This window comes from Labrus bergylta, chromosome 22 (genome assembly GCF_963930695.1).
Source record: "Labrus bergylta chromosome 22, fLabBer1.1, whole genome shotgun sequence".
In the NCBI taxonomy this organism is placed as follows: domain Eukaryota; kingdom Metazoa; phylum Chordata; class Actinopteri; order Labriformes; family Labridae; genus Labrus; species Labrus bergylta.
Window position 1 is genome coordinate 10,803,124 of NC_089216.1, and position 24,049 is coordinate 10,827,172.

Below are 24,049 nucleotides of genomic sequence, written 5' to 3' on the forward strand. Positions count from 1 at the left end.
ATTCATGGGGGCTCTGCTGATCACACACTGCATTTCCATGCATTATTTACATCCGGCTTTGCCCCTCCTCTATGCATTCACAAGCGCAGGTCACAAACAAGCAAGGGATCAATGAATGACAGAAATCAAATATTTATGCCGGAGCCGGAGCACCTAAGGCGGGTCACATGACCACGGGGCTCTGCAGAGATGACTTCCTCTTCCTGATGCACATGCCCTCGGGAGGCAAGTAAAAAATCAGCAGCATCAGGGAGAAACTGCGGCGAGAGGATGGTGTTTGCTGTAGAAATTTTACAGACGCAAGAAAGAAATGCTTTTGGGAATGGTCTTGTTTTTACAGTGTTTATTCCTGCGTGCCTGCCATGTTGATTTAGTGTTTTGTTGTTTTGTTTGTGCACAGAAATATATCAATTTTAATTTACAGCACTGGGCTAGTCATGCATAAACACTTGCTTCAATGTTTGTTTGTACGTCACTGCCCATATATGTACACTTTGTATAGATTAGCTTCATTTAAGAGGTTAATGGTTTCTATCATATGCATAAAGATGATTTGAAATGTCAAGCATCATGTCTCCTGTCTGTTTTTGTCAGTAAGGCTTGCATATACAAATCATTGTTTTCTAAATGGAGCCCCCCCCCCCCCCCCCCCCCTCCCTTCTTAAATTCTCTTTCAGTGTTTCGGCTTGCTGGGTATCAACGGGGCTGGAAAAACCACCACGTTTAAGATGCTGACAGGAGACATCCCAGTCTCCAGTGGAGAGGCCTTCCTAAATGGATACAGGTGAGGCGCTAACTCCCACTAGAGCCCCGGGTAACTTGTCATAATTAGCCACCCAACATGGCTGCTCAGATGGGGATCAAGCTGAGGGGTTGTGTTTTTTTTTTTTGATTTTTTTTTATAGCTCACTCTCTTTCTCTTCTTCTTTGTAACACAGCTTTCTATTTCTCCATCCTGTGAACTCTCAGGCTTTCGTTTTTTTTTTTTTTTTTCTTGGCTAGGTAGTTTCGATATCTCTTATACATTCTCTGCCTTTTTCAACTCCTGCTTCTCTCATGTCTCCTCTCTGCGATATTCTCAGAAACGCTGGAGACTCTGCTCTCGCTGTCTTTCTGCCTCTTTCACATATTCCATTCCCTTTTCCACATCCTCAGCCCCTGTACCTTGCTCTGTTTTGTGTCTCTGCCTCACAGAATCAGTCAGAGGAAATCTTTGTACATGCCAGAAAAAAAATGCATTGACACCAACAAGAAGAGACTCAGGCACCTGAGCGAGAATGCTTTTCCCTCCTTTATTTTTAGGCACAAACTACAAGGCAACACGTCTGAGCCTGGTCGAGTGAAAGCTGTGGTTGGTTTCACACTGCAGCGGATGCTATTAGGTGTCCATTTGTACATCTGCTAATTGACTTTGTGTTCGACAAAGAACAAGAGCTGTATAGAGCGAGGCCTAACACAGCAGTGATAATGTTGATTAATGCAAGTAAAAGAGATCAAAGGAAGATCCGAGAGACCTTTAGGGGAAACAATAAAACTGAAAAGAGAGAGAAACAGATGTGAGAACACCCACGCTTCTGTTTTCAGCTCATTATCATCTCTGTGCATTGGCATAAAAAAAAGATCGGCAGAAGAGAGGAAGCAGCAGCTCTTAAAAAGAAGTTATCTCCAAACAATTACGTCTCTTTTCTGTGATTGTGTGCTCACAACACACTGTAGCTGTAGCTTGCATTAGCTTGCACGGCTAACAACCGACAGCCAGCAGTGGTTTATCAGAAGACTCTTGTTGTGGAAGAAGAAAGAACAAACTGACAGTATCAGTCAACCTCATCAGATGTAATCGTATAAATGTTAAAAAAAAAAAGATTTGTGGGGGGCGCTGGTGGCGTAATTGGTTGTGTGCATTAGGCTTAACTCCTCCAAGCGGGCGGCCCAGGTTCGAATCCAACATGTGGCTCCTTTCCCGCATGTCATTCCCCACTCTCTCTTTCCCTGATTTCCATCTCTACCCACTGTCCTTTCTCGCTAAAAACGGCACAAAAGCCCAAAAATAAATCTTTAAAAATTAAAAATAAAAAAGATTTGCGTGCGTATGGGGCCTCCCTGCTTCTGTTACAAGTTTACCACAAATTATTTCCAACATGAACTTGAGAAGTTTAGCAGTTTAGAAAAGACACATCCCTTGTCTTTATTACCATTGTTGTCTTTCTACACTTGGTATGGGGCCAAACCTAGCTGGCAATAAGCTTAACGTAGCTTAAGGAAAACAAGCCTTGTCAAAAAATAAGACCAATCCGCCCACCAGCACCATAAAACCTCCCTAATTAACATATCACAGCACATAAACCCTCATTAAAGCCACTCCTAATAAAGTCAATACTGTCGTTTTTACTCTTTGGTTTTTGTTTGTATTCAATACATTTGTAAGTTAATTAGTTCTATTAATTAGCTTTTAAAGTGCTGCCACCGTTTGCTTTTCTGTTGGACAGAGCAAGTCTAGCTCTCTACGGAGCTCCTACCTCTTGTTCATGCGGCTGCCATCAAGAAAGGAAATGAGAAAAGCCCAAATCTTCCTTTTAAAGAATCATTTCTGTTCAGAGTTTATGTAAAGCCTAATAACACGACCGTGTGTTCTAAATCTATGCTCGTAACATACGGTAGTGTCATGTTTTTGTTAACCTCAAGAGTACCTGTAGCTCCTCAGTTCCAGGCTTTACTTTGAGGCGATGAATACCAGTCAATCACTGAACAACAGTTCTAGCCAATCAAGTAGCAGTACAGTACAGCTGGATTAGTGGCTACTACATTGAATACTTTAAAAACTGATGTTATCACCAATCTTATCTTAGCTGAAAAAGAAAACAGAATGTAAAACTTTCAGCTCACTGTTTCTGTTTTCAGATCCAGCAGCCTCTCGACACATCAAATCACATTTAGCTTCCCCTGGGCTTACCATTGCTTGTGGAAAATAACAGGAAATAAATGGGCTCGAGATTATCTGTAAAGAAAACAAAGCAGCTGTGAAAAGAAGAAGAAAAAACTGTAATGTCTAGTTGCCTGCTGGTGGTGAAAGTATTACTGTTGTGGACTATGGAATGGCATGACTGCAAATAAACTACTGCTGTCATTCTAGTGGATACATGTTGTTGTGTCTGGAAGTATATGTATGGCATATTTTTTTTTTTTTGATTGTTTTTCGCTTGTTTCCTTTCTTGGTTTAAATGGAGAAGAGATTGTGGGGACACTTGCTTTAGTCCATGAGTAAAGAATGAGAAATGAACCTCTCTGCTGCTCTTCATCAGCTTGGCAGTGTTTCAAAAAGAGACACAGGCCTTTGCTCTCTCGGCTCTGATTTTCTCTCTCTAATCAAGATTGTGTCGATACGTGATTCATCTTTCCAAGCAAATCAATGTTAAACTCAGATCCCTTTGGAAAGTATTTTGCAACACAAGTGTCTGCTTTATGGACTTCAAACTGTTCTCATTGTTCATTTGATATTATCTGCCTTTAAAGGAATTACATGACATCTTTAGATCTGCATCATGAAACATGAACGACGTCCGTTTGCCAATCTTTGTCATCTTCTCTTTTCCAAGCATACGAACAGCAATGAGGGACGTGCACCAGAACTTGGGCTATTGTCCCCAGTTTGATGCCATTGACGAGCTGCTGACTGGGCGAGAGCATCTGGAGTTTTACGCCAGGTTACGAGGGGTACCGGAGAAAGAAGTCACTATGGTAACCACTGCATCCATTCACACTGTTTGTCCTTGTGCAAAAAAGAAATTGTCACTTGTTGTCATGCAAAGCTAATGTTGGAAAGCACAATGGATAGCTGGCGTAGATTATTTGTCAGGCTTTTACATTTGGAATTTGCAATATTGCGAGACAAATGTATGTCCTGTTGGCTGGTTTCCCATTTTATTTTTACCATCAATATACTGTTCAACTAGAATGCATGCAGGGCGAGTTTCACATCGCACTCACAGTGATAGATTCCCTCGATTGTCAAAGCCATACATTATAAAAAATGGCCGGTGGTAGAAAAAGCAGCAGCTGTGGGTTATGGCACTACATTATTCACCATGCCCGGTGGTGTGGCTGGCCCTGTGCGGCCTCCCTGCACTCCTCTTGCACCTCCCTCTCCTCCAACAGTGAGATCAAAAGAGGACGAGGGGCTGGTGGGGACCATAGGCCCTCAAACCTGGCGCCAGGACTTTGATCTCTTAGCTCCAGTGTATGGGGACTCAGTACTGTGCTGCAAGCATAACTTTCATTTTCCTCTGGCCCATTGTGATGTGGCTTACTGCGGCCATTCTCCATCCAAACTGACCTGTTGTGATTGTAAATATGTTGTATTTGTCAAACACAACATCCTTTATTCTGACACCTTAACATGTAATTTGCGATTTGGAGATATTGTGCGCCAAATTGTGACTAGATGTTGTTTATGAAAACAAGGAGAATGGTGAAGTGCTTCTGCAGTTAGTGATTAGGGTCTTAACAGTGATGCCAGCTGTCATGTCTCGTCCTTGAAAACCACAGAGCATAAATACATTACAGATCCAAGCCAAAATATCATCCATCATGAAGAGTGTGATGACAGGGTGTTTGAACACTTCTCTTGATGCCGTAAATGCTTTGGTCACTTTGATTTCTTACTTCAAAAAGGTTGCCGAATGGGGGATCCAGAAACTGGGACTTGTCAAATATTCCAACAAGTCAGCAGGAACATACAGCGGCGGGAACAAACGCAAGCTTTCCACAGCGATGGCTCTGATCGGATGTCCCCAAGTGATTTTCCTGGTAAGCTACATCGTTGCAGCTCCTTTGTACATTGTGTGTGAATGTGATACGCTGCTGTTTTATTAAGCCTTAAGAGTGTAACACTTTAGATCAATATTGATGCTGAGCTGATGTTTGGATTACATCCATTTTTCTCTGTTTACAGGCACACTGAGTCTTGACTGTAGTGAGAAGATGATATCATGTAGGAGTTTAGGGTCATGTATTTTGAAAAAAAAGAGAGAGGACTTGGAAAAAAGGCGATCAATCTTGTGATGCTTTACTGAATTTTCTAACGGGATTATAAGTACATTAGTCATAGATGAGAAAGGAGTTTTATCTGTGGTCCCTCACCGGTCATACTCGAGTTAATTTTTATGCAGGAAGGACCAATTCCTTTAGAAGAACCTAGAGCACACTGGACTGTGTTTGCACGCATTAAAAACCCATTCATCAGGACTTAAAACTGAGCGCAAATGCATTTTCTCTCTGATGGAAGATTAATGAAGGTATGACTCAGAATACGCCGCTTCTCATTCTTTCAGTTCAGCTGCTTTAATATGCATTAGGAATTCATGTCCCTCTTACCGTGAGGGACAAACTTCATTCACCTTTAATTGGACTTTGAGGCTCCTTAAGGGTGGGGGTGGGGGGGCTAAACAAAGCATAAATGTCCATTCAAATAATTGCAAATCATGCTTGTTTTCCTATATCCCACCCACTACGTCATTTATGGCCTAATAAATGAGAAATAATGGCTTATATAGATACATTTCAATTTCAGTTCATGCAATTTAATTAGCTGTAGTAAATGCATTACTTTGCATGATTTGAAGCCATCAGTCAGATTATGCTGCTAATTCATTGTAATGACGAATCAGCCAGGTAATGATAATCCATAATAAATTACATTTACAGAATAAGCTTTCTGTTTACTGGATCAGTGAGGAGCCCACCGAGCTAACATGTTCCAAACCTCCTTATTTACTTGCCTTAGCCAGGCTAGCCCTCACTCCGAGGCAGAGGGATAATGTGTTGTCAGTGTGTGTGTGTGTCAGTTTCAGTATTGTGTACTAGCCTGGGGAGCTCAGGCAGCCTTGAGGCAGTGCCACATAGGGTCTGCACAGGGACACATTGGGCACGGTGATGGAAATAGCCCTTGGGATTTGTAAGACTCTGCAAGCAAGGGGGAAACAGGCCTGGAACGAAACCAGCCAGTGGACTGAGTACTGTCACTCTCTAATCATGCATTGACAGAATAGCCCCGAGGAAAAGAAACAGCAGGTCACTGAGACCGAGTGTGTGTTGTGCTGTTTTGGAGAATGCTACAGTATGTGTCGACGTTATGTAGAAATGTTTATACACAGAATTTACCCAGACTTAACCCATGTCTGTCTGGGTTTTCTAAATGTCCTACTTTTGCCAGACATGTCTGTGTCTCATTTACTTATATGTGTTACATCAACACACATGCATTTTGTCTGTTGAATCTTTGCACTTTATTTTTGCTGCCCCGTGATTGTACACAGAGCAGATTAAATCACACACAAATACTTTACCATAGAGATGAAATATTCACAAAAGCCCCTTCTCTCCAAAAGAAACAGACCTGATTATTAGAACTTGTAAAAGAAAACACTCATTGAAGCAGTTTAATGTTGAAATCACTGTCTCTCCATCGGTCTCCAGAGAAATGAGCTGAGCTGGTGCTAGCTTGTGTCTTAGCGTTTCATTTGTTTACATTAGCATATCTCCTTTTTTTTTTTTTTTGTTTTACCAAGGTTTTCATTGTGAGCCGCATCAACGACAGGGTTCTTGTTCCCTCTAAAACTAACAGATCAAATGATTAGTCAGTGATACTCCTTATTGGGACTTTTGCAGCTGTGAGACTAGCTGAAGCTAACTTTAGATTGCTACCTGACCATAGCCTGTTGTCTGGTTAAATGGTATAGAGAGAAAAAAATCAGTGATGTGGCTTTAAAACACTCAGAAATTGCTCAAAATCATCTAATGAAAGCACATTTTTGCCACGATTTGTTTGTGTTCTTTGCCCTTTATCTATTTCCTTTTGAGATGCCGAGGTGAGGTGAGGAGGAATATAATGGGAACTGTTTTAAAGCGCCTGTGTTTATTTTCAGGATGAGCCCACCACTGGGATGGACCCCAAAGCCCGGCGCTTCCTTTGGGACTGCATCCTGAGTATCATCAAAGAGGGACGCTCAGTTGTTCTCACATCCCACAGGTGCAACAAACAGTCTTTACCTATTCATTTCCTCTGACGGATTCACTCGCTAAGATCAAGCCCAAATATTTTGACTCTTCAGCTGAGAAAGCACATCAGCCAAATTGTCCATAAAATGAACATGAGCGCTAAGTATTGTAATTATAATTGATTGGGCTTGCACTTTATTTGGGAGGTATTGTTTCCTGCACTGCAGTTAATATCGGCTGCCAGAAAAACACCGGGGCTGCTCTAAAGCTTTCATGAAGCGCGAGGGCAAATTGACTGCCTGGCACTTGTTTTTTTTTCTTCCATGAAAAGAGAAACTGTCAATAACAGCGCTGGAGTCTTTTCATTATCCAACACTTCCTGAAGCAGAGTTAGCTTTCCCAACTTTTTCTTCTGTAGTGTTAGCTAGTTTTGGACATGGTTTGAAGTGAGAAGAAAATAAAATAGAGCCAAACTTTTTGTGAGAAAATAAACTTGATGGTGCAAGTTGTGGAGCGTTTTACAATCACATGCCTTTTTCATTTTACCCTTTCTCAAATTGCCCGTTTTTTTTGGGGGGGGGGTTTCAATTGTTTGAGCTCCTGGCAGTGCCTGTGAATAATCTCATTCATTTGGACTAGATAATTCTCATAACATGTGTTCCCTTCATGGAGAAATAAAAGCATTTGTTGTTGTCCCAGGCAATGTGGCTGAGCTGCATCCAATCGTCCATGGCCTGACCAGGTGGTTGTGTTTTGTTAAGTGGCAGATTCACCAGGTTTTACAAAGTCATAATCCTAATTGCACCATTCCTCAGAAAGGCTTCACAGGTTTTGCCTCAACTACAAATGACTCCTGCTACAGGCCTGCACCGAAAGACGAAAAAATGAGCTGATAAGAGCTACAGATGGTCCCTTCCTCCCCCTCTAATTACCAGATTTGTCGTCCTTTTAATGTGTCAAAGTGGACATTTAAAAAATTCTCTAAACCAAACTTTAACTGTAAATGTGAAGAGACGGTCTCAGGAAATCATTTTGTTATGAAAAACTATTTGCCTGACGTGAACATTTTCATATTTGGGGAAGAATTCAGGAGGACAAACGTCAAAACATACCTGAATTAGACCAAATAGACCAAGGGTTCTGGTTTTTATTGCTTCTCTTTCTTTCAACAGCATGGAGGAGTGTGAGGCACTGTGCACACGCATGGCCATCATGGTGAACGGACGCTTCAAATGTTTCGGAAGCATTCAGCATCTTAAGAACAGGTGAGGGTCTTTCTTTCTCCCATCGAGTGCGTTAGACCAAGTGTACAATGAAACGCATCTTTGAAGCTCCTTGAATTGAGATGAAAGAACTCCCTGGCTCCCACTGATGTGCTGGGTTATTTATACACCCTATATAAATAACGTAAGACCACATCATGAATAAAAATAAGATTTAGTTTTAATAAAGTTTCAGAAGTTTTTTCAAGGAAAACTGGAAAGTCTAGTTCTTTTATCATTTATTGTCGCAGCTCAGAAGGACTCTTTGGAGATGCTTTAAAGAAGTGGGAAGCTACCAGTGGGACCTAGCATACACACAACCACTTTGATCAATATCGTTATAGAGCCGTTTTCACGTATGCACTCTTCTAAAAATTCTAGAGAATATAAGGAGGACTGCTCCTAAAATCCTCCTGATCTGGTTGTTCACATATGCACCTCACAGTGGGAGACTATACAGGTCAGACGGGAATGGGAGCCGGGGGGGGGGGGGGTCTCCTGTGGCAAGACATGTTGTAAAAAGACCAACTGAAGAGGATTTATAGATATGACGCCACAATGAGAATATTTTCCTTTATACCAAAGTGTAGTCCTGACAGAATCACAATATCAACAAATGAACAGAGAGGAACATACTGGCAAACTGAAAACAATTTAATTACATACTCAGAGATCGTCCAGGTTGCACCTGACTAGATGTCCCCACCCCCTCCCACTCAGGTGAATTCTCCTGACTACTGTATATCCTTTATTTTAGGACATCGGGTAGTTGCGTTGCCCCATTTCCAGTCCCAAGGCTAAGCTAACTAGTAGCCTGCTGTAGCTTCAGATTTAGCATCACGTAGAGAACCTTTAAAACAATGTAGATAATTCACTAAGCTAGGTACAAAAGCGAATTAGCTTAGCTTAGCATAAAGGCCTTAAAAATGGAACATGGCTTTTCATGGCCTTCAGGCTAACTAGTAGCTTGTTCTAGCTTTAAATTTAGCATTCAGACATGCGAGGGATATTCATTAAATGTGTTTAAAGGAAGACAAGTTAGTGTTTACTCCTACATGTAAATGCATCTTTACATTCCTTCAATATCACTCCCACATACTTTATATGCTTTGAAACTTGTTTGTCTGCCTGCCTCGCTAAACCCACATACATTATAGTCTACTTAGTTAAAAATGTTACTTTAGCTTAGCATCATTAACATTACTGTATTGATTTTACATGAAACGACCCTTATATAAGGCATATGTGAAGGAAGTAAGGTCTGTGGGTGTCAGATTAGTATCCAGGGTCTTTCACCATTATCTCAAGCTCAAATTAGTTTCTCTACCGACCCATAAATTCTCTTTTCACTATCCGTGTCTTTATGCACAGCTGTAGCAGCCTTTGTCCATGTCGCTTGATTTGTTTTGTCACATCTCCATCACATATATCCTCTGCCCTTAACTCTTAGTACTTGGGTCCGCTCTCTGGTGTTCATTTGACATTTCCCTAAGCCGGCGCTCACGCCCCCGAGCCCTGCATGTAACATTTAGGCCCATCCATTAGCTTAGGTACAGTCTGCTGACATTATTACCTCTCTTTTGTGAGTTCTTCTGAGTGAAAAGGACGTTCCAGCGGCACACGAGAGCCACACACACTCGACAGGAATATGTGGTGGCAATCGTTGGGAGAGAAAGATCAATACACCTGGGACAAGGGGTGGAGCGGACTATTTTTAAAGTTGTGCCGGGATTAGGGAGCAGCATAGAGGGGGCAACCGTGTCAAGGGTATTTCACATCAAGAGCGTTAATGTCATGTCATTGGCTACTGTCTCTTTGTAGATAGAGCAGAAGAAAAAAAAAAAAAGGGGGGAAGAGCGAGGGAGAGTTGAGAGGAGAAGGGCTAGAGCGATGTAGCAATCAGTCCCTCCCAGATGTTAGGGTAATTGACAGATCCTCTGTGTCAATTACATCCTGTCTGTAGGGGGACGAGTAGAGTGGTGTAAATTATTTATGAACCTCAGAGGAGGTGTTGGATAGGTACGAGCCGTTGGAGAGAGGGCGGGGTGGGGGGGGGGAAGGGACAAAGCACTAAACAGGAGGAGGAGAACAGAGGGTTAACACATGTCCCACTTCACTCACTGTACTATCAGGTAAAAAGGGAATCTCACTTCACAAGACAGACAAGTGAGAGGAGGCCAGATAAGCGTGACGACTACGCTGATTTTTGTTCTTATTTTAGACCTCACACGTACAATTTATACACTGCTGAAATGCTGCCGCTCGGTTCTCGCCACGCGGTGAATAATTTCTAATTAAGCGTCCCTATCTCCGCAGCGCTCTGTGTAATTAATGTTTCATGAGGTGTGGGACCCTGTTAATGACTGAAAAGGCAATTAAGGACTGTCTTCTCTGTTTTCTTTTCTCGTCACTATCCCACCACATGTTTGTCCCCCCCCCCCCACACACACACACACCGATCCTGGTGTAGCATGTGATCCTGCATCATTTAAGTTGAGCCTCATCAATCCAGCTTTGCAGGGCCGAAGCACAGAGGCCGTTTTCTGTGCTCGCCTCCACATCCTAGTCCATAATGTGGGCTGATTTTCACAAATGCACAAGCTGTTGCCGGTTTTGAAAATGGGAAGAGTTCCATCAGACAGCAGGGGGTTGGGAATAGGACGGGGGCAGGCGTGGTGATAGAGGCAGGTGGTGTACGCCGTTGTCACACGGCATGGGCGCGTGACCCGCAAAGCTCGGGGTGTCTCCTCTTTCCTCTTCCCCCCCCCCCCCCCACATCCCATATTCTCCATCTTTTTCTCATCACAAGCTCCTGAAAGGAGAGTAGATTCTCACCACAGGGGCAGCTCTCACATTTTGACCCCCTATTGCTCACCCTCAGACACTCCCAGCCCCTCACTCCCCCTCCAATCGCCTCTCCTCGTTCATAACCCTCTCTCCATATTACCCTTATTTATTCCTCCTTCTGCTACTCTCAGGTGGCCGGGCTTCCAACGCAGCCATCCAAGTGCTTGTTAGTGCTGCCCCCTTTAGTTCAGTGATGACCCTGTCTTTATCACCAAGATGCCCTTCTGCTGCTCTAACAACCCCGCCTCCGTCTATCAATCAAACCCCAAATGAGCCAAAATAGCTCGTTTAAACTGCCCGAGAGGTGGTCAGCATGTGAGAGAGGGGCTCAAGATTTGATTTAGACGGCTGATTCCAAACAGCAGGGCGGCCATTGTAAGAAGCCCCTTCATTATGTTCCTCGGTGGCCGTTAAAAACATCCTCCTTACCTGTCCTGAACCTCAGACCATCAAATCAATCACACATCCAGGAATATAGGAATGGCTGACGGGGAAGGGGGGAAATAAATAAGTATTAAAAAAAAAAAAAGTGCATGAGGCTGTAAATAGTGCTTTAGCACAGCAGTGTGCTGGTATGAAAGCTCCCATGTGTTAAGTAAACCCAAATGAAGTGGAGGAACCAATAAAAGCAGCTTCAAAGCTCCTCTATAATCTTGTCAGTGAGGAAGGACACCCTCTAGCTGATGCAGGGTATTTCTCTGATTGATATCATTCATATCCCTTCTTCATACCCGCAGTAAGTACACACCACAGCCCGTGCTCTTATTTTCTCCTTCGCTTAAAGCACGTCATGATATAAAAGTAGGGGCTAAAGTGCCTTTAATGCATTAAGGTAATGCAGTGGAGAGTTTTTACAAGAGTGGTTTCTAAAAGTTTGGATCAATCTCCTGAAGTTGATGTTGAGAAGTCCAATAAACTCTGTCCCACTCAGTCCACGTCAGCTCTGCAGGTGGGCTGTTAACTGAATAGTTTATGGCTTTTAAGTGCATGTCACCAACAGAGATGGATGGCAAAATAATACTCTTACGGTTTACAATGCACATCAACGTAGGTGTAATTAAGACTGCCAGAACATTGACACACAGGCGGGTGTGCTGTACATGCTCTGGACGCATGTGAGAGTGTAAAGTCATCATTTATTTTGGATTGTGGTTCCTGTGCAGACATTAGTTATCGTAGCTTATTCTCAAGGCAAGCATCTGCATCTATATTTGATCCCTCAAGGTCTGCAGAAATTGCTACATAGCTCAGGGTATTTTTTTTTATTATGTCTGGCTTGAACTCTGCATGTTTGAAAATACTGCAGTAATAACTTTTACAGGCCAGATGATGGCCTTCGTGCCAGATTACTTTTGAAACGCAATATTGCATGTAAACACCTTGTAAATATGTCTTTAGATGGAGGCAAACTGTCAGTACTGTTCAATCAAAACTAGCATTAAGGACAGATCTATTATTAAGACTATCTTAGCTCAAGGTCCGACCACTTCCATTTATCCCTTTTGATGCTTGAAACTGCATCTCATGGTTTTGTTACAATCTGTAAGTCAAAATGCTTCTTTCAATGTTAAGATTGGCTAACTGTTCAAATTACCACTTCTTATTCCTGTCAGCACTACAAAGCCAAACTGTGACAGCTTAAAAGCACAGAAAGTATTACCTTGATACTGGATCATGACCATCATTATCCAGTATATTTTTTTTTATTCATTTTACATTAAATCACACATTACTAAAGTCATTTTCTGTAAGTGTTACAGCCAGGAGCAGTGTTTTTGTTATCTGCTCCCTGTTTTGTTTCTATCTTCTACTGACAAATAACATGGATGACACACTTTCTCCAAGTGTTTCATGTTATTCCACCGACTGTCATTCTTTGGCTCTTATTGTCAAACTCGACTTTTTAATTCCCTGAGGGAGAAAAATGTGGAGAACAGATTCCACATAGACCTAAGCACACAGACCTACATATAGAAACGTTGTGTCAATCAACCATGTGAGACACATCAGATCGTTTAAGATACATTATATCATCTCACTGGCCACTTAAACTATATGCAGCAAGTTTTTTTTTTGCAATGAATTAGTCAGGAAGGCGAAGCAGCCATAAATAATTGTGAGTTTAAACCACAACCTAAACTGTTTGAGCTTAAAAAGAAAGTGGTGCCACGAAAAGACACGGCCACGGCACTGTCATTGAACATTTTGTTATTGGTTTGTCAGCTTTTTGCCAAAATGTGTTAAAAAAAAAATGTCCCTCACTGATGAGCAAGAAAGAAAAATGTGCAAGAATGATACAGGCAAGAAGAGGACAGCTGGTAAAAACAGATTTTTGTTTTAAAACATGAAGGAAATGTTTTTCACAATACATTATTTTGCAGCACATGTTCCATTTCCACTGCATAACCGTCTCCTTTTAGGCGATGTGTCAAGATCGTATTATCCTTCTATCCATCCCTCCCTTATCCTCAAACTGCCTGGAGCTCCCCCTCCAGGTACTAAAGATGTATTTTGGATGAGTTCCCACCTGATCAAAGCATCAGACCACCCAAGCCACTCTGTGACCTCTTGCCCCACATCCGCACTCCCCCCACCCCCCCCTTCTGCAGACCCAAATACAAGGTTTGGCAGTGGTGAGGGGTGACCTTTCTAGACTCCCTCAGATGAAGGAAGGCAGCAGAATTATTTTCTGCCTGTCATGCCCTTATCTGTGTCTGGCTGTTGTTTGTTTTAAATTACATGGAAGAACGACTTCTCAGCCGATCAGGGCGGAGGAGCGGATTGAGGTAGAATAATGAAAATGAAGAAGGGAGAACTGCAGCGCAGTGCTTTACAGTGTCCCCGCCATGCTGTGTTGAGCTGCCGTATCATCTCCCTTGTAAAATATTATGAAAGGATTAGTTGTGACAATGTGGGGCAGTCGTGACTTTAAACAATATCCATTCATTTTTTTTCCCCCTCTCGGGCAGCCTTTAACCCCAAATTGCAAACATCTCTCTGCTGTCTTTTTAGTCATTGGTCAAAAGATAAGGAATTGTTTTGATGATAACTATGATGCATGCTTTTGTGATGAACCTGCAGTGTTCAGTAGGCTCTCTTCTAGCTTATCCAAACAACCTTTCCCTACACAGTCAGAGTTTATTTGAGGAGAGTCAAGACAGTGAATCAAAGATGAAAGAACTTGTTTTGTTGTGACTACAGAGGCAGAGTGACAATGATGAATATGAAAGAAAGATATTTTTTTCCCAAAGTGCTGCCTGAAGCCTCTGTGTAGCTGCAGAAAGGAAGGAAATAAAAGTAAGGTAGGAAGGGAGAGAGAATGAAAAGCTAATTGATAAGCCCTTTAACTGTCACTGACAAGCAGCATTTCATTACCCACACTCGCCCCAAACCATTTTGGCAAACCCTTACATCACAATGCATCCTGGCCTTATTGGATTTCTGCAGAAATGTTTTTGCATCTTGGCTCAGCTTGGCAGTGTTTGGATAAAGCGCATTTCCTGAGCCGGCAGCTATAATAAACACAAAGAGATTATGGTCATAGTCTTGATTGGATGATGAATTAAGCTCGATGCTTTGAGAAAGCTGTGATATTGTTCTGGTGGTGTCTGATCACAGACTGCAGAGTCGAGTGCATCCTGTAAAATCATCAAAAACGTCATGGCTTTCTGCGACAGGAGAAATGTATTGGATGCAAGTGCTGCGCATGCAAACCAAACGCTATGCATCATCAGTGGGAGATGGGAGTACATAGGCATAACGTATGTTTCCATATTTAATGGAAAAATGTAAACAAAAGCTCATTCGTAGCACGTCTGTAATGAAGCATGTCCTTTGGTGAAGAGCCTTTTCACACATGCCAAACTCCTGAAACATTCCCCAAACGTTGGATCTATCAGGCTGAGCTGCATTTGTGAATGAAAACAGTAAACTTTTCCCACTGACTTCATCTTAACTTTTCCTCCCAGCCTTCTGGTGAGTTGATGTGTGAATGCAGCAGCAAAAAATTCAACTTGAGTGAGTAGGCAGGCTGAAGGGATTTAGGTCCTGCAATTGCTGTGCAACCAATGGGATTATTGTTTGCGTAAAAAGGCTGCCTCGTACTTTTCTCCGTATACCAGTATGCTACTTCTGTATTTGTACTCAGAACATGTATGTAAAATGACACGAAACATTGATGTGAAGTCCAAAAGGTCATCATAGAGTCAGACACAGTTGATTTGTGTGCCATCTTGGATATGTTGTTAGCAGTACAGTGGAACTTTCACAGCGTCCTTTTTATGTCAAGTCTTATTACAAGAGATGACCCCCCCCCCCCGCCAGATTGCGACATAACATTTATTCTTATTGGTGTCATGGTTTGCTCATGATTAGCAGATTTACGTGGTGCAAAGTCATGTAATCCAACATATGTCTCAGGTTTGCATACACATAAATATATAAATCCGTCTTCCGCCAAAAAGTTGTCTCTGTCCTTGTCGATCTTCAAGTTAGATTTCAACCTTTCAAACCTCTCAATACATTTGCAAACAGTGGGCTGTAGATGGTAGCGGCGTCATGCCCTTTTTGCACGATTACTGTACGTTGTCACTTGACATGGTTCTTTTGTGTCCTTACAAGGTCTTTGTCACCTTGGCCCCCTCTGCTTGTCAACAAACGCGTGTTGTTGATGAACGAGAGGCGTTAACACCATTGTGTTTTACTGCAGTGCAGTTGAACTCAGAGACCTTTGGTAGGCACCAAAGCACACAGGACTATTCTCTACAGTACATAATTGTTAACCTACTGTGAAACCCTGTTACTAATAATAGTAATCTTGTGCTTTATTTAATAGTCAAAATAAGGAAATGGTACAAAAATAAGCGCAAGAGTCTAAACCAACTTTAAGGAGTTCTGAGTGTTTTGATTTGATGAAGTTATTGTTGTGCCTTGTTCCTCTGATCATAACTATAACCCTGCTTTTCCTTTGCACTATAAGCTAATGAAGTCCTATGTACTCCATAAACTCCCTGCAAAAAAGAAACAGCATTCCTCAGCGAAGCCGAGCAGGTCAGTGTGGAGTGTAATTTGAAACGGTTGAAGGGCCGTTAAAGGGCAGTTGCTTAATTAAGCACTAACATGCTGATACTTTAGGGGCACTCGTAGCTGCACTATCAACATGATGTGTACTACATAATATGTCTCCGAGTTTCATGGGGGATGCTTTTGATCGCCTGCAGTGTACACCCCCTGAGGAGATCAGAGTGCAAGCAGAATCCTCAGATCCTCCCTTTACAGTAGGCTTGACGTAGAAGGATGGCACGCAACTCGCTGTATTGCATCATCAAATAGGAAATATTCTGTTTCATTGCTTCACATTTGGAACATTCTTATGTCATTTTGAGATGTTGAATTTGACTCTAACATCATTGCCAAATTCAAAGCATCCATATTTAAACAGAGATTTTAGTTTGAACAGTCCCCTTTACTAGTTTTCCTAAGCACAGTGCTGAGAAAACACTAATCTTGGTAAGAGATACATTATTTTACGACATTTTTTTTCAGTTTTAGATTGTTTGATGGGAGAAACAGGTCATATGTTTGTAGGGGTTGATTTGTTCATATGTAGGGTTAGATGCATGTAATATATGAAGTAAGAACATTTAATTGGAGGAGTTTTGGAAACCTTCACATTGTTGTCTTGTTTTTATCCAAGTTTAAAAATGTAATCATGTTCTAAATGTAGCATTAAAATTCACTAATGCATTCTTAATGACAGTCAGTATTAATAAGCAGTCAGTTCATGCAAAGTAATATTATTCACACACTGCAGCTGTTCAACTTTGAGCACTCATGTTGCGACTGAAAGGACTACGCTGCATATGGAGTCCATTCACAGTGCTTCTTTACTTCATCAACAGAGCGCTTCACTTCCTCTCTCGCTCCCTTTGGGATTGTGTAGGCATGCAGTTTATTCACCATATCTCTAATTGTCACTAAGGGAGCCTCTGACTCTTGTTGCATGTAGCGCTGTACCAGCCCACAATGGACGGTTCCACCAGTGAATCCAACATTAGGGAATTAATTAGGCAGAAAACAATGGGTCATAAGAGTGCTAACGACAGAATAACAAGGCACATTCTTATTTGGTGCTCACCAGACGTAGCATACAATTGGAAAGATGCAGAATGCTAATTAGCTTTAGAGCTTAGCTGTGGCTCATTTGAGTCTGTGACAACATATCCAGGATATTGTTCATGTTGTCAAGTTATACCAGTAGCACATGTTGAAACCCTGGTTATTCCAGCAAATATTCAACACTTGGCATAAATTGCACTTTGCAAATACATTTAAAAAAAAGGTGGTTTAGTAAAATGTTACTTAAAACAAGTTTTGCACAGCATCATAAAAAAATGACCGATGTAGTGTTTTTACCAGTGAAGAGCATTGATTACATCTTAATAACTTATCACTGCAATGAAAGAGTATATTTACCCCTGTAGTGCATATTAAGCATTCAAACATTAACATTGAGTGTTCTCCCCCCCCACATCCTCAAATGAAAATCCAATATTCAGTCTTCCTTTAGCTCTGTTGTGTGCTCTGTTCAACTTCTGAGGGATATATTTAGGTATTTAGCTGCCAATTGATACAATCTGTTCACCAGCTAGTAGCCAACTATGTCCATCTGCAAGTATTTTATATAGTTATTCTTTTTTCATTTATTGGTATTTGTGCAATGGCTTCCTGTTTCTTGAAACAAAGTTGATGAGTGCAGTGGGGCTCAACCAAAGAAAATGTGCCTCTAAAGCTAGTTCAACCCAAATCTAATGAACCACAACTCAATCTTAGAACCAATTGGATATTGTCTCACGATGCGATAGCCTCTGAAAGCAAGTGAGCGGTTAGCAATAAAGGACTTTAAGATAAGGTATTTAAAGATATTATTCTTATTATTAGATTAGCTTCTCTGTACCCTGCCTTTGTTTAGAGTTGGAAGTGAGATGGGGTTAGTGTTGAACCAAAGTGTCGAAGAGCAGATTATTAGCTTTAATAGCAGGCTGATATCTGTAGAGATAAATAATAGTTCAATTGTGCAACCCTCCCAATGCCAAAATCTAGGTTGACACTTATGGATTTTACCTTTTTAATGTTCATTTTATGGGAGAATTTAAAATAAATCTATTTGTGCAGCATTAAATTGGAAATCCATGTTGTTTTCATATGTTGGCAGCCCTCTCTGGCAAGAAGCCCTGGAAATTCAATTCCAAACAAAAAAACAAAAACAAATAACATACAGGATGTTTTTTTTGGGGACGTGGTCTTTTAGGATACTTCTGATCAATCTTATTTTACTGATGCATTTACCCAGCTTACACATCTTAAAGTACATTTAATTTCCACAAAATGTTCCAACAAATCTCATGTAATTATCCATTTTTATTTAACCAGATGCTATAGTGCCTAAATTATCTTTTACATCACACATCAAAAAAAAGGAAATGGACTGTGTTTGAGTCCTGGCCTTTTGTTGTTCCCGACCATAAAATGAGCTCCTTCAGAATTAATCCACCATTATATAAAGGCAATTTCCATTTCGTCTCCTCTGGCTTTTCTATTTGAATGAAATTGATGCTTTCTCTAGCATTTGATGCAGAAGACTGTGTTGAAACCTACCATTACTTGAAAGGGTTGAAAGTTTATCCATCTGCTAGAAACTTTGTTGCGCTCCTGATATCAAGCTGCTTTTTCAGTCAGCTGCTGTGACTCACCTGCACTTTCACATATCAGGAGCTCGACATGGTGGGAAATATGAGACCAATTTTACTTTTTCATCTCTTCTACTCCTGGCTTTGTCTCTTTCCTCCAGCTGTTTATCCATCTCACCACCGGAGAATAGAAAGGTTCATTATTTAGAGCAGTGGTTCCATAAGTGAGGGTTGGGACGCCCTGGGGGGTCGTTATACACCGAAACTAAAAACAGCATTTTTTTATCTATTATTGTGAAATTATATGAGAAAACAAATGTAAGTGTCCACAAGACTGCAAGCTGCTGTGGTCTTAAGTGTAATTCTAATGCTAGTGTTTGGATAGGCCTATTAGTGCGTGCTGCATGTAACGTAAAATGCGTTAACCATTTTAAGTGACAGTGGGGGTCCCCAGCCTCTGGCACCACTTTTTTATTTATTTTTTATTTTTTTTTGGGGGGGGGGGGGGGGGGGGTAATGGGCTGAAAGGGCTTAAAGTATGGGAACCCCTGATTAAGAGGACCAGTTGTGAGAAATTTTGTGTTGACGTCTATGATTGAACTTCGTTGTACTGAAATCTCAATCGTAATCTTCTTCTTTTTCAGATTTGGTGATGGCTACACAGTCATTGTTAGGGTTGGAGGATCTCCTCCTGAGCTTAAGCCAGTGGAGGATTTCGTCCTGCAGACCTTCCCGGGCAGCATCCTGAAAGAGAAGCATCACAACACACTGCAGTATCAGCTCCCATACGCACAGGGAGCGTTAGCCAACATGTTCAGCCAGTTCACCAACAACCAGGAGAGGCTGGGTTTGGAGGACTACTCAGTGTCCCAGACCACTCTGGATCAGGTAAGACCAAAGATATTAGGACTATTTCTCAGTCTTTGACTATTCTCTCAAGTTTGTATCATTTCAGTTTATTTGCTCACATTGCTCACGCTCTCATTCTTGCACGGTAAAGCCTGAATTTGATGTAATTTGTTTTTTTGCTTTTACTTCAAAGAAGCATCTCCAATTTTCAAAAACCTTTTCTGGAAAGCCCTCATAATAATATACTAATCCTCTTTTTTTTCTTTAGTACCTCATATAAATAGATTACCGTTGGGCTCAATAGAGAGTGCATCAGTCCAGATAGAGGGCTTCAATTTTCTTTAGCAGAATCTACAATTTTGAAATGATTACCCTCAATGTAGGTTTGCTATTAATAGGACAACAGAGATGACAGATGTGAGGCATGTGAATATCGAGGATAGAATGAGATATATTTCAGGTTATTTTGTTAAAAAAAATAAAAATGCTGCTGCAGCCTTAAGGCTTAGATGTATCAGGGTAATTATAGGAACATTTCATTCTGTTCCCCACTTGTTTTTCATCCTCTGCCTTTTTAGGCATTATAGTTCTGCAGACCTATTTTACACAGACATTCACAACAATTCCAACATTCACCGTCTCTCTATAGCTCCCCTACAGGATCCAATACAGGAAAATGGCACACACACAAATTATTATTATTTTGTTTTAAATTAGGTGAATTTCCTGAAGTTCGTCTCTCTCTCTCTGCATTAATGCATCTTTAATATTTATGTGAAAATAATTCAATTAGACAGATAAATAGTAAAAAAAAGAACAAACAGTAAAAAATATATATATATATTATCAGATTGTTAAAATACTAAAAGTGCTTCTTATTATGGCACAAACCCCAGGGTGCAAAACAAATTATCCATTTATTTTTTGTCTTAAAGAAAAGAACAAATACAAACATCTCAAACATGCACAGTTCATTCATCGGGTAAACCTTTCTAATTATTATTTTTTTAGACAAGAAGGTTAGTTTTACATGGTTTTGCGCTTTTACAGCAACAAGGGCGGCACAGTCTGCCTCCAAATGCCTTCTTCTGACACTATCAACATTAAGGCCAACTGGGCTGTGTTCTATTGTCCCACTGTAATTCAGTGGAGTGCCAGCTCCCTTTAACAGATTGTTGGGTCATCAGTCAATGAATTCAGCATTGTAAGTGCTCGTCTTTAATGCAGGTCTGCTCAGTCTGGGAAAAGATTTAAACATCTCTCTTTGCCTACACGTTGTCTTCTCCTATTAAGGCTGTCAGAGTGACCAATGAGGACTACACTCACTTTCTGTAGCCAAGATAGATCAGCTGCCAGGTCCTGGTATCAATCCAGAATCTGAAAAGAGATTTTCTTTTGACACAGAAATATATATAAAGCCCCCCCTCCCCCCATCTGGTGCCTTTTATAATTCCAGCCCAAAGGTACTGGCTGGCCACCTGATTGGTGAGATAAACTGAGCCCTGTATGTTACAGTCTGGCTTCACCTTGTGTTTTCCAAATAGCCCCCAGGACCTGATGCAATCAGGCACTCAGAGGAGAGTGCGAGTGTGTCTGGTCTTACACGCCCGCCATTAGCTCAGCAGCAGATGAGAATGACCTCTGAGTGGTCCAGAAAGGTCATCGGTCCACTCCACCGTGGGGTGAAACACAGCCTATTGTTTGACTTAAAAAAAAAAAAAAAGGATCCAGAAAGACATATGTGAGAGTGAGTTTTCTGTGCATTCCCTTTTACTGTGGCACTGTTTTATTAAAATCAAATGATGTGTCTTAAAGAATACTACAGGGATGTGAGGCATTTCATTATCAACATGATCCCCTTGTGGATAATCTCTAATTCAAGATGAAACCATCTTTTGGAGCATTATTTAAATAAAACATGCCCTTTAGGGGGCAATTATCCTACAACTATGACAGGATAGGAATTCATGAGGAGCTAAATGCTTTAACTAGATGTGGTTACTGTCAGATTTGGTTTTGTCTCAAGGATTTTCAGCAGAATCCTGATTTCCCCCTAAAGAACAGAGAAATGCTATTCCTTTCTAAATTATGTAATTTCTCTTTTAACTTTTTTCATCAACTGGCCCTACATTGTGCTCTGGTCAATATTTACAAGATCAGAGGCAGTAAATAAATCATACCAGGTGTAGGAGGTCACGGCATTAAAGCACAGAGCAGAGGAGTGGAGAACCTGTGGAGACCCAGACTGTCACCTTTCAGCCAGTGATTTATAGAGAAGAGCCCTGACCTATAGTATAACACCAGACTTGCACTACAATTAATATTGATCCACGCAGCCTTGAGCCTGGCCGTTAATGCTGATGGCCGAGACAGTGCAGAGCAGATGGAGCATTGGAAAGGAAAATGTGACGTTGTGAACGGTCTTTTAGAAGCAGAGGGTGAGGTCAAGGCTTCTCTTCTTTGTGTTCAAACATTTAGCCCACACTACCAAAAGCAAATAACCTCTTATTTTAATTATTTAACTGTTTTATTTTAGTTTCATTTCCTATGAGAAAAATGATGTCATGTTATCTAACCTCTCAAGTAAAGCCATAAAAGGAACAACACAAACCATTATTATTATTTTACTCCAGCTTACCACCATATCAAATAATAAACAAATAATAATGCTGTATGTCAGGAACTATCATGCTATCCTTCTTTATCTGAAGCTAGCATGTTCACACACACTGACTGTTGTAAAGACAATTTAAGATTAATCAAAATACTTTGATCACATAACTACATCTTGTAAAACATGCTTTAGTCAAGAGGGAAGGTTAAAGCTTTTAATAAGTATTCATCAATAAGTATGTGTAATTGTGTCTGAAAGTCAGTTTTTCGTGCTGGTATACATTTCTAATGCTTATCATCTGCCATATGCAGTAATGATCCCTTTTTAAATTGAAAAGATAGATTGTGAATTATTTAGTAATTTACTCTGAATTAATGTTCAAAGCTGCAGTGTGTAATACTTTTATACCAGCAAAGGGTCAGATGATAATATTGCATTTCGACAGCGTTCTACACACCAAACTTGAAATTCCCTGTAGCTCTACTGTCTGTACTACAGCTTTCAGATTGTTTGGGTCAGGGGTCAAACCTTGGTCAGGGGTCAAACCTTCTCTGTTTTGGTTCATCCCTATAAACAAAGAGCCAAAAATTTGTCTTTTTTAAATTGTTGTGTCTTGTGGAGACCCAACAAGTTCATTTTTAATATTTGCTGGAAGTATTGACTTGCATGTCTTTATTTTACTTGGACACAATGCTAAGTATTTGCACTTGTTAATATGTCAGAGTTGGACAGCCACCAAATAATCAAACAGAAAACAACTACAAGTGTCACATTTTTATTATTACAACTTACATTCCTTAGTACTCATATATTTTGAGGCTAAGGGAATGTACGCATGCCTCATAATTCCAACTCTACGTTCAGTATATGGTATAAGTCCAGTTGTTTTGTCCGTCCTTGACTAACAGACTGAAGAAAGACAGGACCTTTCAAAGTCGCTGTAGCTCCATGAACGTGTGGTCGACATGTTGTATATAAAAATAGCCGTTTTACATCCAGCATTCACTCCTTTGACATACACGGGAGGTTAATTGGGTCATTTATTTCTTTCCCCTCCTCTGTTCTGCCTCAACGGGCATCAAATAAACACCCAAACGTACCCTCTGTAATGTGATTAATGCCTGTATCCATCTGTTATTAAGAAAATGCCACTCAACAGCACTGGTGCATGACGTTCATGTCATGAATGGATGGCTGGCTAAATACAGAAAGAGTGCATCATGAAGAAAGTCACATCACCATGCAGGGGAGGTATCGCCGTGGTCATCTCGCTCGCAAATTCAGCCAGGACTTCTTTTTTAAATGACTCTGGGGTCCTTACATAAGTTAAATGAAAAGACTCGTTAGAAATTCTTTTGCAAAACTGCACAGCCTTGACAATGAATATCCAATTCAGTGCATGCCTCAGCACATCAAGCCAACATCAGCCCCTGGCAGGGTCAGAGGCCGAGAAAGATGGGCAGAGGGTGTATTTGTTGATACTGTCATTCTTATCCTGTTACTCATTCTGCTCTGAAAAGATGCCTTGACAACTGTGACCTTGAAACACACTGCTGATGGTCTGGCATCACACACGCTGACGCTTTAGCCTTAGGGGTTCTGAAGGCCTCGCTTGGTCCTCACTTCCAAGGCAGACTGCTGTTCTGCTTTTTCTACACCCAATAGCCACCAGCTCCCTGAACATTGAGGTCAGGACGCTTTACATATACAGTGGGAAGGTACCCAATTTCAATAACAAGATTCTTGAACATATAGTGGTTTGTGGAGAGAATAGCAAATGTTCATGATGCTTGAAA

At 41.0% G+C, this 24,049-nt stretch overlaps 1 protein-coding gene across 1 annotated transcript in view; it reads left to right on the plus strand.

Moving 5' to 3' along the window:
* The window catches only part of LOC109993387 (phospholipid-transporting ATPase ABCA1), a 149,627-nt gene that overhangs the window by 120,482 nt on the left and 5,096 nt on the right, over positions 1–24,049 (plus strand). The window contains exons 44-49 of the mRNA XM_065950220.1: positions 678–784; positions 3,594–3,735; positions 4,669–4,803; positions 6,921–7,024; positions 8,166–8,258; positions 19,435–19,678. Coding sequence (XP_065806292.1) covers positions 678–784; positions 3,594–3,735; positions 4,669–4,803; positions 6,921–7,024; positions 8,166–8,258; positions 19,435–19,678 — 825 coding nt within the window. The remainder of the gene's footprint in view (positions 1–677; positions 785–3,593; positions 3,736–4,668; positions 4,804–6,920; positions 7,025–8,165; positions 8,259–19,434; positions 19,679–24,049) is intronic.